This window comes from Labrus bergylta, chromosome 20 (assembly GCF_963930695.1).
Source record: "Labrus bergylta chromosome 20, fLabBer1.1, whole genome shotgun sequence".
Classification (NCBI taxonomy): Eukaryota; Metazoa; Chordata; class Actinopteri; order Labriformes; family Labridae; genus Labrus; species Labrus bergylta.
Window position 1 is genome coordinate 18,370,048 of NC_089214.1, and position 15,084 is coordinate 18,385,131.

At 38.8% G+C, this 15,084-nt stretch overlaps 1 protein-coding gene across 1 annotated transcript; it reads right to left on the reverse strand.

The window, feature by feature from the left end:
* Positions 1–1,219: 1,219 nt before the first annotated feature.
* On the reverse strand, positions 1,220–13,896 carry rec8b (REC8 meiotic recombination protein b). Its single transcript, XM_020641631.3, has 18 exons — positions 13,751–13,896; positions 13,521–13,589; positions 12,504–12,646; positions 11,186–11,261; positions 10,552–10,669; positions 8,686–8,761; positions 7,552–7,619; positions 6,726–6,807; positions 5,811–5,877; positions 5,320–5,512; positions 4,908–5,039; positions 4,355–4,430; positions 3,669–3,850; positions 3,268–3,307; positions 3,086–3,161; positions 2,872–2,973; positions 2,248–2,354; positions 1,220–1,927 (listed from the first exon to the last, which is right to left on the reverse strand). Exons 1-18 carry the CDS (start codon positions 13,804–13,806, stop codon positions 1,836–1,838), a joined length of 1,755 nt encoding a protein of 584 aa, XP_020497287.2. The 5' UTR covers positions 13,807–13,896; the 3' UTR covers positions 1,220–1,835.
* Positions 13,897–15,084: the final 1,188 nt, after the last annotated feature.

The following is a 15,084-nucleotide window of genomic DNA, read 5'->3' on the forward strand; positions in this document are numbered from 1 at the left end:
AAGCAGAGCAGCAAAGACTTCACAAACACATGCTACTGTTGCTCAATGTCGTCTGTTTGCGAGCAAGTTTCCAAAACAACTATATGGTGATGATATGTCAATGCTTGGGTCATGGTTTGTTACTGCTGCCTCTCAAGCTTTCACAAGTACGTCACTGTGTGTCTGTAAACAAACTGAAGTCATTTTGTCCCACAGTGCCATTAATGCAGCAGTAGTGGAAGTAGTGACTAAGAAAGATGGCCACTATAACCATCGAGCTGCTTTTGTGCAGGACATTAAGCCCTGTAATCCTTGAGGGTTTGTATTTGTACTAGCAAGGGAACACAGTCAACCATTGTCGGTTAGCTATAAATGCTAATTAAAAGCAAGGATCAGCTATAACCTAAATGCTTTATTTCTGTAGGAAAACATGGCGTGTCAGTGGAGAAGACGTCTCCTGGCATCTCAGCACCCCTTGACTGTATCACAAGTAGAATCAACAAAATATACATTCTACTATGATGATGTAAATTATAATTTCTGTTCAGTGACTGTATCACTGACCTCTGCTCTGGCCTCTCAGTCACAAACAGGTGCCACATGGATATGGGCACCCCCCCCACACACACACACACACACACACACACACACACACAGCATTCCTCTGTGTATTTAATGCTGACGCTTTGTGGCGTTATTGAGGCATGAGGTCAGACAGGAGTTTTCTGCCAGCGAGGCACAATGTAATCCAACTATTCTTTTCTGTACCATCAGCTTAAAACTGATTGATGAAATAAAAAGTGGGATTTTTAGACTAATACTTATTTTTTGAATGTTTTTTTAATTTTTATCTTGAACAACACAAATTGAGCTTTATGTTCATTTGTCTGATATTAATCCCAAACTACCTGTAAGTAGAAAAAATACAAGCTCTCTCAGGATAGTGACAATAGTGATAGTGATGTTTCAGACAGGTAAGACCTAAACTAATGTTAAAATATGTTTACTCACAGTTGATCCTAAACAATTAATAGAAAATAGTATGCTAGAGAAAATGACAGGCGCCTGAATTTTGAAAGTAAATAAGAAATCGTGCAAGCACAGGATATTAACTTGGACGCACAACATAATATCTTGTGTGTGCGATATAATTATCTTGTTCCTATAAGTTATTATCTAACTTGTGTGCACAAGATTTTTATTTTTACTTTTTGGGACTTCAGGGGCTCTGTACCAATCTGAAAATACCTGAAGGAACACAAAGTTCATCAAGCCTGAAGATGAGACTATTTGACAAATCAATCCACATAATAGTCAAACTTATCAAGAAACATTTATTAGAGTTTCAGTTATAATATGATATCAAAGGGATAGAAGTAAAAAGTCACAAACATCACAAACTGTATAAAAAGCTTCATTTAAGATCTTTAGAGGGTAAAAGCTCAGTCATGTTTGAGTCTTTGATAACAGTTCATATTAAACAGGAAACCACTGAAACTCAGTTGATATAAATACTTATGAATACAAACGCACAAACAAGTTAAAACCAGATAAAAAATGTTAAAAATCTTTGAAATATTCTTTAAAAACAATGTTAAAAAGCTACTGAATGCTGTTCAATATATTACTCTTCTGAGCTGTTTAACCTTTCTATAACCACCACTCATAAAACATATCTAAATGTTGATACAATTGTAAAGATCTGATGATGTCATGTTACTGAGAGAGGATCTATTAGTACATCTACTGCAGTAATCATTACAAAGATGTGAACTGGAACTCTACAGAACTAAAGTGAGTAACCCTGTGTGTGTGTGTGTGTGTGTGTGTGTGTGTGTGTGTGTGTGTGTGTGTGTTCAGGCGGTCATCCTGAACGCTGCAGAGTTGATGGTGATGACACTGTAGGGTTCATTCTGTCGTACAGTCACATGTCGAGCTGAGAGAAGCTCTGAAGAAGACAAACACAACATCATTCAAGTGTTTCATTCAATCTTAATTTTGAGTTCATTAAAGAATCCTGACAGATCAGACGACTGGTGTATGATGTGTTTTCAAAGTGCACCTGTAAATTATCAAATATTCTCCAATGCATAAAATAAAGCTTCATTTCTCTATCCTCATTGAGATTTATTTGGAAACTAAATGATCTCAGTTTGTGTCAGTTATTGTAACACACACTGCAGCATTATAGTAGCTTCCGAGCAGCTCATCAATAATAAACAGAAGCATCACCATCGTCTAATAAGTAGCAACTTATAATGTCCTTACCCAGCAGTTTGTAGAGTGAGTGAGCTGCAGTGGTGCGATCCACCTCCGGGGGCACCAGAGAATCAAAGGTGACTTCTCCAAACCTCTGCAGACTGCTGGAGATCCAGCTAAGAAAAACAATGCATTGTAATCAAATTACATTTAACGATTCAACCCTGAAGACTGGTACGGACATCTTTAGAAATGAGCTCCAAAAGGTTTGTTTTGATTAGAAACAGGAACACGTGACTGTCGGGACATCTTCTGACAATTTTTTTAAATCTTACAGATGCTGCGGGGTGGATGAAGGGACAGAGTGAAGTATTTAAAGGCTTTCCATCTACAGCCAATGAAACAATGCTCATTTATACAAAATGTATCATAAAATATATGTTAGGCTATCAAACAAGCAGCTTTATATCTTATCAACTGACACTCAATTACCAATAATGTCTGATACTTAAATACACCAGATTTGATGTCCACCCTGGTAAAGAAGGTAAACAGGCTTATATGTTAGACTCAGATTCCTCTCTTGAATGGTTACTCTTTATTTTGAATTTCAAAGCAGATGTGTGTGTGTGATTTGAAGTGTGTCTGTGTTCTGAGTGTGTGTGTCTGTGCTGTGTGAACTGAATGAAATACCTCAGCATGTCCCTGCTCTCTGCATCATTCTGAGCCTCAGGCATCTCGATGTTCTCCTCCACTATTGGCTCCATTTGAAGGCGGGCCTCCTCTTGCGGGGACCTACCCACATGCGCACGCACACACACACACACGCACACACACATTAAAACCCCAGAGTGATCTATTTCTTTATTTTCCTAGCTTTGTGTCTGTCAGCACATCTGAGACTTACAATCTGCTGACAGGAGTGATCACATCGCACACAGATTTGTCCTCTTTTGACATGTCCAGGATCGCATCTAATACAGCTGTTGATAAGCACAAACACACACATTATAAGGCTGTAAATGATGTTTGTGCTGCCAAAACATCATCTGAAAAACTAATGTGTGAGAAAACAGAAAGAATTCTCACATGAGCCGTCAGCGGGTTGCAGTCCTGACTCACTGGATATCTGAGAGAGAGAGAAAGAGAGAGAGCGAGAGAGAGAGAGAGAGAGAAAGAGAGAGAGCGAGAGAGCGAGAGAGAGAGAGAGAGAGAGAGAGAGAGAGAGAGAGAGAGAGAGACACAGATTCATGAAACAGAAACAAGGTTTATAATCTAATTTGTCTCACCACTGAACTGAACACAGTTGGCAGAATACAACTGCAGGCCAGCTGCCTATTTGACCTATGGTTTCACAAATAGCCTTGCAGAATTTGGCATGGCAAGAAACTTGAATCCTGGTTGGTTAGAATATTTTTTCATTTTCTTAATAAAAAAAGGAAACATCAAAGACCGGCCTTCATATTAAAATGTCCTTCCACACCCACCACCTCTCTCATGCTTGAGTGCCTCCTCTTCCTCTCTGTCCTCAGTATTTCTCTGTCCTGCTCTGACTCCTCTCTCCCCTCCTCTTCTCCTTCATTTCCCCCTCTCTCGTTTCCCCCATATGCAGGCAGGCTGGTGAGCGAGGCACACTGTTTCCATAGAGACTGGAGGTCACTGTGGAGGAGGGCTTAGAAGGGGTCACAGGAAAGTCTTCAGTCAGTATTTTGTATATTCCTCAGCACATGTGAAGTGGAGGGCATCTCAAAGTACAGCTGGAAAGTGTTGTGATCAATACTGATAAAATGTGTCAGAGGGCTGGTAAATGTGTTGCTTATTAAAAACCACGCTGGACGTTAATGCAAGTCTTACACTGCACGGCCTCAAAGTCAAAGAGGTTGAAGGTTCATTTTCTGTATGAGGTATGTGACCTACAGCGCAATAACTTCTCACTGACTGATTGTAGAGAAGGGTTATCAGTTACCTCAAATGATTTATTTACCTTGCATTAAAAAAAACAAAAAACCCACAGATCCCCCCCCCAAAGGACTATTTATCTATGTTGTTCTACAACCAAGAGATTGCAGATCTTTTGTATCCTTTTGAGGTACAAAAATGTGCAAAATTTCATATTCTAATGGGTTTTCTCAGTATTTCAGAAAATGTTATAATAATACTTTAGTGTGGTACTTACATCCACAGGGGGCGGTGAAGAGCTGAGCAGGAGCAGCACGCTTGGTCAAGGTGGGGAGGTTTAGCAAAACCTCGGACTGACCGGAGGGACAGAATATTAGTTTGATGATAGAGTGTCAATAGAATGTTTGTTTTTTTCAGTTCACAGCGGAGGGAGAGAGGAGGGGTAGAAAAGGAGTGTAGAAGGATAAAAAGAGGCAAGGAAATAAAATCAATGAGCACTTCCCCCAGTGGGCTTAGAGAGCTGAAGGAAGGCGAGAGAGCTGGAGTGTAATTAACTGACATCCTGGTGGATCAACACTTTGATGGAAAAACGTTGACTACTGAATGCCAACAACTGAAAATTGAATTGATCAGTGGCTGAAAGAGTGAATGAACGTGTGTGCACACAGTATATACAGCCTTGTGTGTATCTTGTTTGTGTGTTCCAGTCATGATTCCTGGTTGAGGGAGATGATTGTTATAATGTAAATATTGTGTTTTAAGTGAGTAGATGTATTTAAACATATACTGTACATGTGATTAAGAAAAACAGCATCAGTGAGATTTAGTACCAGGTCCAGAGTTTCAGCTTGTGGGTTTTCAATCTGTTCCTTTATAGCGTGGTCAGATATCTGGACCTCAGAGTCAGCGAAGACCAGCTGGCGCCTGCGACCTCCCCCTCGCTTCCTCAGAGGAGGAACAACCTGATCGCAGAGAATCACACAGCTTTAATATTTGAATGTATTTAAGGAAGTCCCTTCTGAGCATCAAACTGGAAAGTATGCATCAATGTGGAGACACACCCTTGTTTGTTTTCCATCACTGGTTTCTAAAATGAAACAAGCTGCTCATGAGTCACTTTGTGGAATGTAGATTAAAGTTAATGACGAGCGTCACATTGGAAACTGCTTTGTCATTGTTTAGTGTTGTCTACATGACATAACTCAAACAACAGGTGAATAGACAGCATCACCTATGTCTCACCTCTCCACTGGGACTATCTGTTGCTCCGTCACCTTTAAACCCAGACGCCCTAGATGGTGGGGTAGGCATAGCAACATGTGGTGGGGTCATCTCTAGGGCAACACCTGCCAGAGGAACCTTCACAGGCTGACCTGTCTCTTCGTCTCGCAGCCACATACTGTCCCGCTTTGCTCCCAACATGGTCTCCTTCAGTCTGCAAACAACACACACACACACACACACACACACACACACACACACACACACACACACACACACACACACACGCTTACTGCAGTTTGTCTTTACAGGTATGAGCTGTGTTATACAAACTATTTGGTATTCTAAGTGTCTACGTCAAACTATCCTGTTTGTTAACATCCAAAAACAAACAAAGAAAGACTAGTAATGTAACAATGACTTTTCATGTTTCCCTGAAGGCACTCTCTGAGGAGTAGAGGTAATGGAAAGGACTGAAAATCAATTTTTTAAAGTTTCTTCACAAGACTTACTGATCAATAGATGTCATGGCTCCTTCAAGATCCCTGACCCTCTCCTCTGTATACTGCCCATCCACTTCTGTTCACACACAGGTAAATGATATCAGAGACATCATGTGAAAGAGACGTTTCAGTTAACCCATCTTTCCAACAACAATTTACTTCAAAGATAAAAAAAAAAACCTTAAACAAACTCAAATAACTTCCATCTTTAAAGGAAACATTTCTTTTTGTTTTTACAGATTTCATAATAAACCCATTTATACTCTCTTGCCCTTTCACACATGAACTACACTCCTAAAAATATCCAGAAAATGTCCAGGTGAGCTTCATGTATGACTTAATCAAGAAATTTAAAGAAAGGAGCTGCAGGCGGGGTGCAGGTTTGGGTCCGGCCTCTGGCTAATTTTCCATGTTGTTCCCCACTCTTTCTCTCTCCCAGGTTTCTGACTCTGGCGTGCCATCCACCCCCCCCCCCCCCCCAACCAACAGGGGAAATCACGAGCTGTGTAGGATAAGTGTGAAAGGGTCAGGGGCCAGCTGTCCAGACATTTTCTAGAAATGTCAGCAGTGGATTTGTGAAATGGGCTTCTAACTTAAATTAAGAACAGCCGTCATTTATTCTTTCTATTTGTTTGAGCAAATGACGTTTTTCTAAAACTTAAGAGATGTACTAGTAACTTGTCTACAGAAAATACATGTTTCTCTCCTGTAGCAAAGGCCCACACTTAGTCAGATTTTATTTGTTTATTATAGTGGCTGCACAAAGAATGTGATGTGGTTCACTGGTGCAAACACATTACAGAAAGCTCACACTGTGGGACTAATAAAGTTGGCACTTCACAGAACCTGAAGTATTGTTTAGCAACCAGCTTGATTTCAGACTTCCCAACTTTAATACAAAGACAGTTACATGCATGCACCCACCTCCCCGGAACTGGTCCGGTTGATCCAATAATAAGTCGATCTCTCTAGCTGTTGCTTCTGGAAGGTCATCACCCATAAAATACTGAGAGAGAGAGAGAGAGAGAGAGAGAGAGAGAGAGAGAGAGAGAGAGAGAGAGAGAAGATTTAGAAGAGGACACAAGGTTTTTGGTAAAGAGAAGAGGAACCAGAAGCATGACTTTGTCTGTTTGGTGTACAAAGAACAGGATGATAACAAAGAAATTACAACATTTTGCATGCAAAGCAAAAATCAGCCGAAGGGGCAGGCAAGCAGGGGCGGAGGACACAGAGTATCTATGTGAGCCACATATCTCAGTAAACAAACTGAGCTGATGTAATTAAGTCACATCCTATTACACCAAAATGGTCTTCATCAGCCCATTATGCTTTAAGAAGAGCATTATCAGTCCCTAAGTGACATTATGAAGAGCCTAATAGTGAGTGGAGGATTGTGGGACTCAGACAGACTGTAGTAAAACGCAGCTGCTCTTTATGACCGTCACATAAATTAGATTTGAGGGGTGAAATCAGGACAGTCTGTTAGGCATCAGGTATTTTACGTCCACTCTTTCCTACACCATTAAATCCACTGCATTATACACAGCGTTTAGAACATGTATGGATTTAAAAATGTTTTGTCTCATGGCATGCTGTAAAGTCTGAGAGAAGACCACCTTGGAGTGGTCTTGAATAAAGCTGTTGTTGGCACGTTTCACATCCCAGTCCAATGAATCACTAGGATGGCTGTTGTGTCTAAAAATGATGACAAAGATGTTTTTCTGTCCCTTCACAGTGGCAGAGCGTTTACCTCAGCAGTGGGGATATGCAACTGCTCCTTCTCCTTCAGTGTGATGGCAGCTGGAGGTGACCTGAAACCTGGTTTGACACAGCAGGGTGAATTAGAAGACAAACATGTTTGCAGCACAGGGGGAACCATTACAAAGAAAAACAGATTTATTTCTTATTCAATATGTGTAGATAAAATGTAAATACATTCACTGAGCATGTATTCATCATTTTCCTTACAGGAGTAATAGCAACCTCCTGCACCAAAAGTTTAAGAAGAAAATGTACGATTTATTGAATTCATTTAAACATTTTAAAGCTTCTATAGGCCCAGTTAACAGCTAGCGTTTTCAATTGTTTTCAATGAGTAGAGAGCATTTGCATTAGCAGGCAGCTGTCCGGAGAAAAAGCACAGCGTTCAGCGTTTCTTTTTTGAGCGCAATGCTTTTTTTGTGTGGCTGCTCCGAGCGCTCAAGTTAAAATACATTCAACTTTTCAGAAAGCAGATGTTGACGTTGCTGGTACTCTTGTCTTGTACCCACATCCTCTTTGTTCAGTGTCTGATCGGAAATTAAACAATGTCAACTTTAAAACATACAGTAAAAATTAACAGAGCAGTGTCTGTGCCTTTGTCGACAGACTGTTGTCATAGAAACAGAAGGGTCCTCCATGTAAGCGCTGCTGAGCGCACTTTTCTGTCTGGAAAAAAACACCAGGTGGACACGGGGCCTCAGACAGATTATCCTGAATGTCGTGGTGATTTCTGAACATTTTTGTCATCATACAAAATGATACCAGAAACCTTTACAAAAAGTGCATAATCACCGCTGTCACAAACCAGTTGAAAGAGTAACACATATGATTATGAACCGTGTTATACAAAAAGCTGTGTCCCATTTCAGGTCGGGCTATTAGGATGAACCTGCACAACCTCTAAAGGATTTGATTTCTGATACAGCTTTGAGTTTCAAGTAAACATGCGAGCAGTGGGAAACAGATTTGATGATCAGAGACAGAAAAGTCTCCTGGAGCCTTTGAAAAGGGGCACATTATTAAACGTTTAGGACCTGTCTAATGCTGAAATGAGGACTTAAACAGCAGCCATCATTGAATTAGGACACAGCGTTTCTTTAAAACATTAAAATACAGGTCTTACCGTCTTTGTCAGCTGTGCTGTGGGGACTGGGCACCAGGGAGTGCTGTGACCCTGCCTCTTCATTCACCAACAATGGCTACAAACACACATTATAAAATATTACATGACGAAAAAAGAATACTCAAAAGATATGTTTTTTTTTTTTTTTTTTTAGGACAATACATGAGAACCAAGCCTGATGAAAACTACCATATGAAAGCCAGAACTCGATCACAACGAGGTAAGGTTTGTGAAAAACCAAACTAATGCAGAAGTTATACGTCCAACTTTCTTATTTTGCCTCGCTAAGGCAGCAAAGAAACCTCATCTCAAATGATGAAGCTCATTTGCTTCTCTGCTGTACTTCCATTCTCTTATGTGCGACATAGCATTTCCTGCCTGACACCTGATGAGTGTGTAAAATATTCAAATACACAATTAGATCAAAGTATACAGCAATTTCTCATTTGGACCCTGAAAGAAAAAAAACAGTATAGGGATCCTTTCAATTACATCACAGGACCCACTAAAGATTTATTCTGGGGCTTTTGTATGTCTTTATTGGCGAGAGAAGACAGTGGATAGTGGGAGAGAGAGATAGTGGGGAATGAAAGGAGAGGTTGGAATCAAACCCAGGTCACCCGCTTCTGAGACCACAGCCTTCATACATGGGGGGCACAAACTAACCACTAGGCCACTGGCGCCCCTACTAGAGTGATTTCCAGGTTACTGCCCCTGTATAGTTTAGTCTCACTTGGTGGTGCTGTTGATGATTTAATTTGACACTTCATTTTGGGTAGTTTTCTTTCTTTTTTTTAATTACCAAAAATTGCAAGTTGTGCAATTCAGCATCCAAATACTTTTGGTCACGTTGGGTTAAGAATAAGATCTGAGATGTTGGTGTTTGACAGACATGGTATTTACACAGGGAACGATGACAAGAAGGACAAAGGTCAGCTGTCAGACGGTTTTAGAGCACACACAGTGAGTAACAGTTATCTACTGGGATTATTCTATCTCAGAGTACCAGTGGGTAGTATCCAGAGATACTGCATGTATGCTATGCTGGAATGGGAGTGTCCTACATTACAGGTGTAACGCCATAGGACAAACATTCACCTGGGGAATTAGTTAATTAAACAGTGAACTGTCTGTTAGAATAAAAGGCTGAGGTATTATACGTTGAATAATAAAACATTACAACACAGTAACTTCAGTAAAGCATCATATTGTATCATGTCAGCCTTCTGAAGGGTCTGTGTAGTATAAACATACATGTATGTACATACATCCTTTAAACAGGTGTGGCAAGTACAGGATGTGTGTGTTTTTTCTGTATTTGATCTGCGATTAGAAAACACTCAGTCCATTGTAGCAGCAGAACTTTTGCACTAAATGTGGTCAGATGAAACTACTTACCGGTACATGTAATCCCAATCCTTATTACTTACTAATTAACTTCTAATAAAACACCCAGAGTTAAAGCTTTACTGAAAGAAAGTTGTCTGATGTAAGAGTCTGTACTACAGAGGTGGACAAACATCTCTGAACATATGTCTAAAGGGAACAATGTGTCATATTATGGGTACAGAATATCTGTATTGTATACATAATCCAGAGTAACATGTGATAGTATGTCTTTAGTCAATTATTTTACCTACTTTTAAAAGTCCTAAACAACTCAAATGTAAGTTGTGTTTGACAGAACAGTGGTGACATCTATTTCAAACAAGCACATCTATTACTCCTGCTTTGAACAGATAAACAGTTATTCTACACTCCACAAGGAGACGATAGGTTACACTGCCTTTGTAGATAAAGTGGAAAGTTTCAACTCCCACCAACACACACACACACACACACCATGTCATCATATGGCCTACTTACCAGGTGTATGTTGTACGGGCTGGGCAGCTGTTTCAATTTCATGAGTCCAAAGAAAGGGTCTTGAGCCCCCTCTGCCTCCACCAACATGTACAGGTTGTCAGGTACATCCAAGGCCAGCCTGCAGGATAAACACTCCAATCATTTTTCTATCCACAATATCCAAACATCCCTCACATGTGCAATGCTGTATTAGCTAGCTACAGTTTGCATACATTTATCCTTGAAGTTGGTTTCATAGTTCAAAAAAAGATAAAGTGTTACTAAAATAAGATCTGTGTACACGATCTGTAGTATGCATAAAGATAAGATGAAATGCATGAATACATACCCATACATCACTGCTGTACCATAACACAGCCTATTAACATTTATAATGCCTTTTAATGGAAGCATCTTAATTTGTCCATCATTCACACAATACCACACTTCTGCCTCCTTGTACAGTCTTAATTACCAAAAATAATCTCCCTCATAAATATTCCACCAGATGCTTCGAGCTCTGACTTCCGCCAGACGCATAAAACCTCTGCAGGGCGCTGCTTCAAATCATAGGAGCTCCAGGATAAGAAAAGAAAAACACACTGGGCATGCACTGTGCCAGATCAAATGGATGTGTGTGTCGTTGTGTGCACACCTGTCAGACTCAGCCAGGTCAATAGGTATGCATCTTTTAGAGCGCAGCAGGCGGTCCATGGTCTGCTGAGCCTCCTCTGGAAACAGAGCAAGAGTTGACATTTTCAAACACAACTCTTGGATGTGCAGTTCCCTCAGACACAGAAGCACATATGTCACTTATAGGTCAAGGACTAAAACATCTGGCATTGATCAAAGGAGACTATATGACCACAATGCCTCCTTTTAAGACTAGAGAAGATGGCTATAAACAAGGTATCCTATTAATTTAATTGTTTTTGGTTTGATATATTTTCTGCATAATGACTTTCATTCATGTATTGTTTTAGTCATGGTTTTCAGATAATCTATTCAACTGTCCCAGCCAGGATGACCAAATAAATGTTTTATCACGTTTTTTTAAGAACATATAATAAAACAGAGAGGACACATTCCCACTTGTCCTGTTTAACACTCTCGATCGTATTGAGGTTCAATTTTATTGCACTGAGATATTAAATGAAATACCATTGCTGAATTCAAAAACCACAGTAGTCAACAGACAGTGGTTGCTTTTTTGGACTTTCCTCCTGCTTATCATCCTGCAGTGTTTCTCACAGATTTCATCAGCCATGACAACAGCATGATTGTGAATCTGTCAGATGCAATATTAGTTTCAGGGTGTCATTTATGCCAAGATGAATAGAGAATTTTGAGCTTGGTTTGCTGCTATTACATTCATCTGCTCTATCTATGCGTTTAATTCTGCTTCGTCAGGCTGATTTGGGAAGCATGCATTGTGCAGAGATAGCACTGTTTTGGTTTAACACTGAAACAGCATTTCTGACACTTCTATGTTTTGCAGGGACAACTTGTCTTCTGTGTTTTGCATAATTTGAACTAACAGCATTTTCACATTTCACCTTAGTTTACCCTGGAAAGTAACCCAATAGAAAATAATGGTAATTGTTTAGCTGAACATCATCCTTCTTACTGACTGCATTTTCTGCTTATCCTTGATAATTATGTTTTTTAAATCTTCCCTTGTTCAAAACTAACATACTCATGCCTACACCTGATGTCCAGCATGCTATTAGATTTGTCTGCCACCACTGTTAACACATGAACAGTTTGTGGTTTTTATACTGTATAAAGCATTAAAGTCCTTATTTGGTCTACTACCCTTTCGTTTATCCCCCCTTTCTTCTTGCTCATCCAGCAAACGGTTACAGTGTACTGTGTATAGAAAATGTAGCTCTGAGGACAGTTATGACTTCTGGGCTTTCTACTCTTGCTTGTTCTGCTCTATTCTAGTTCATTGTCATGTAATTTCCCCTTACCGAGCAGGAAGCCACACTGCCTGTGGTACACAACAACCACTCCATACTGCAGCTGAGACGACAGGTAGAGAGAGAACCGAGGCCTCGGCAGGTTGGGTTGAGGTGCGGGCACCTGGGCTGTCACATAGTCCAAAATGTCCCCACTGTAAAAAAAAACAAATTATAAACTGGTATTATATAATAAAATAGTGCCACATTTTCAGAAGGTATACAGCACTACATAATACAGCTGCATGTACTATTTATACTACCGTAAAACTATTAATAGCCCAGGCTTTGATTTACTTCAGTCTATGAAATGACCCTGCATTTATTTGGGACAGGCTTCAATATGAGACGGGCTTTCAATTATTTTTTAAACAAAACTTGTGCAAACTAAGCAAAGCTGGGAAAGACTGCTAAATTGTACATTTACACAAGACAGAATATTTAACAGAGTACACACTTAGGATATCAATAAACAATTCAATAAATCACTAAATTGATCTCTTTTTGTGAAACAGCATGTGCACCTCCTTCATGTCCTGTACACATACAAACATAACTCTGTCTTTCTTGGACAGACATAGTTCATCTTTATTTTGTGTGTCTTGCTGCTTTTTGTCCTTATATTGATCCAAAAACTCTTTCAACACGAAAATCACAGGGATCTCTAATGGAGAGCTGCCTTTATTTGTCAAAACTAGAACAAGGGACTGGGCCTGAAAGTTAGATGTGCTTTTATTTGACGATTGACGGTACATCAGATCAGTACAAAGAGAGATAATGTCTTTAATGTCTTTTATAATTTAAAGCAGCTTTGAATACCTTTACACCAAACTAGACTACTATTTACTTGAAAGCGAGCAGCCTTAATCTCATGTTAACTATCAAGCACAGTGAAATCACAATATATTAACTAAGATAATGTTAAAAAATATCAGATACCTATCAATAAATCAATACAAGCCGGACAGTTAAATACATCCTTTATCTGTCCTAGCTTGTTTTGATAAAATAACCTGATTGACTTCTTACCATGTTCTCCTGACATTGACTCTGAGCAGCTCTCTCCGACTCACCCTGATACCTCTTGTAGCAGCTAACCTGAATAAACAAACACAACATTCAAAAACAACATTAATCTGACACAGGCTAATCAGTTATTTATGTTTAAAGGTCCTGCTGTTTTGTTCGTAGTTAACAAAAGGCTAGCTACCTTTGCCATGACAAAATATTTACCTAAATTATCTTATTTAAAAACTTACCAAACTGTGGAAAAACATCCAGTGTTGCGCTTAAGGACATTTAGGTAATAAAACATGTTGTTTTTTCTACACTTTCTTTCTATAGCAAGTGCTCTGTGGAAAAAGATAAAGGTTCAGGGTTTTGTCTTGAATGGTAAAATCATGAGTGAAATACCCACCGCGGTTTTCCCGCGTCTAGTTACGCTTGGCCAATCCGGTTGCGACTTTCAATAAATTAAACGTACACACTCGTGATGCCTTCATGTAAAATAGATAAAAAGGAACACTTGTGTTTTATGGCAATCCGCTTTATCTATTAGAGATTAGACATCAACAACTCATATGAAAACTGTATTCTCACTAATAACACATTGTTATTCATGTGTATGAGGCTTTCAATGTCAGATATCTACAACTAATTTTTCCTATCCCAGAATGACCATTGAAGATATCTGCAAGTGAGTTCTTCTCTGGTTCTTCCCATAGTCCGTAAATATCTTCCACTCTGACAAAATCATAGACTGTATAATGGTAAAAATCTTCCAAGGAAAAACTCCCTTTTCAGACTGCAACAATCAAATTGTCACCAGTCATAGGATGTCTACACGGTAGATAGACTTGTAATCACTAATAAAGGAACAAAGACTAGAATAAATATTTTTATTTTTTTTTACACTTATGTCCATAAGTAAACATATTATTACAGTAGTGGTAAGTATATTTAATGGAAATACAACAAATACTCTTGTCAACCTGTTTGATTTTAGTGTTCTTTAGATTCCCTTTATTATTTATTGATTATTTAGTTTTCTATTTATCTTTCTTACCTTGATTATTCATTGATATTTATTTTACTGAGTAATAAATAATAATAATTTATCCTTTATTAATCCCGCGAGGGGAAATTCAGTTTTATACTGTGTACTGTGTAAGGCCTACATGAAATCACCTAGCAATATGAAAGTGTTTGAAATTGTCTCAGTAATTACATTTCAATGATGCAATATATAAGCCTATATATAGCCTATATAAAAATAAATAAATTATGAAACCATTTAATGAACATATACAGGGGTTGCTTTGCTTATTTAACAATTTTTCTTTGGATACTAAAAGTAAAGTGTGTCGCTAAGACATAGTAGAGATTATTGTAGTTGTAGTGGAGTAAATGGTTAAAGCTGCTTCTGCCATCACCATAAATCAGCATCACTAAATTTGAAAATCTACAATTTTACAACACATTTAAGTTTGAATATGTGTCTTTAAACTTTTACATATATATGTTTTTTGGTTCATAATTAAAAAAAAAAAAAATGTTTATTTTATTTTCTAGTACAGGGTTAAGATGGTTTGAG

Bases quoted from the DNA above. Each gene is read 5' to 3' on its own strand.
- rec8b (XM_020641631.3), bottom strand. From the start codon at position 13,806: ATGTTTTATTACCTAAATGTCCTTAAGCGCAACACTGGATGTTTTTCC. The intron at 7,620-8,685 runs GTAAGACCTGTA...GTGTCAAACCAG, and splicing joins CAGCACAGCTGACAAAGACG to GTTTCAGGTCACCTCCAGCT. The intron at 5,513-5,810 runs GTAAGTCTTGTG...TGTTGTTTGCAG, and splicing joins GCCATGACATCTATTGATCA to ACTGAAGGAGACCATGTTGG.